The sequence below is a fragment of the Cystoisospora suis genome, assembly GCF_002600585.1.
Source record: "Cystoisospora suis strain Wien I chromosome Unknown contig_10, whole genome shotgun sequence".
Taxonomy (NCBI): Eukaryota; Apicomplexa; class Conoidasida; order Eucoccidiorida; family Sarcocystidae; genus Cystoisospora; species Cystoisospora suis.
Genome location: NW_027152812.1, coordinates 1 through 749, shown reverse-complemented (window position 1 = coordinate 749; position 749 = coordinate 1). Strand labels below are relative to the sequence as shown.

General features: G+C 49.3%; 1 protein-coding gene across 1 annotated transcript in view; it reads left to right on the top strand.

Annotated features, from left to right (window-relative positions):
• CSUI_000007 (retrotransposon ty3-gypsy subclass) overlaps window positions 1–749 on the top strand; it is a gene marked incomplete at both ends in the record, with an annotated part of 2,320 nt that extends 1,571 nt beyond the window's left edge. The window contains one exon of the mRNA XM_068060242.1: window positions 61–749. Within this exon, the coding sequence (XP_067927782.1) occupies window positions 61–749 (689 nt within the window). The remainder of the gene's footprint in view (window positions 1–60) is intronic.

Here is a 749-nt window from a genome sequence, read left to right as displayed (position 1 = left end):
AATTACCTGGGATTTGTCATAGAACCGGGAAAGGTTTCGGCGGATCCAAAGAAGGTCAAGACGATTCAGGAATGGCCGGAGGAGCTGCTAACGAAGCGGCAGGTGCGGGGATTCTTAGGCCTGGCGGGGTACTACAGAAAGTTAATCCCCAACTTCACAAAGATAGCGCTACCACTATTTCAGCTGTTGAAGGACGACACAGATGGAGTTTGGAGAAGCTGTCATACGCGAGCGGTACAAGAGTTGAAGACGGCGCTAATCACAACAACGAACCTTCAAATTTATGACCCAGATAAGACGGTGGTGGTGAAGACGGACGCCTCCAAGCATGCGATCGGCGCGGTGTTGGAGCAAGAGGGGCGCCCGATCGCGTTCGAATCAAGGAAATCCAACGAAAGAGAGCAACAGCTACCAGCGTACGAAAGTGAGTTGCGCGCGATCGTGCACGCGCTAACCAAGTGGCGCCAGTTCCTGGGAGCAAAGAAAGTTATCGTGGAAACCGACCACGCAACACTCAGCAGAATTCTAAAGCAAAGAGAAGTAAATCCACGATTAGCCTATTGGTTAGATAAAATCCTAGACTTTAACATCGAAGTAGTATACAAACCGGGGCGGCAGAATGTGGTGGCCGATGCGATCTCGCGCCGCCCTGACTTCGTGGGAATATTAACAAGAGGAAAAGAGAAAGAAAACAAAAAAGTAGGAATCATTAAAGGGGAATGGGACAAAGAGTATGAAGAATGCAAAGA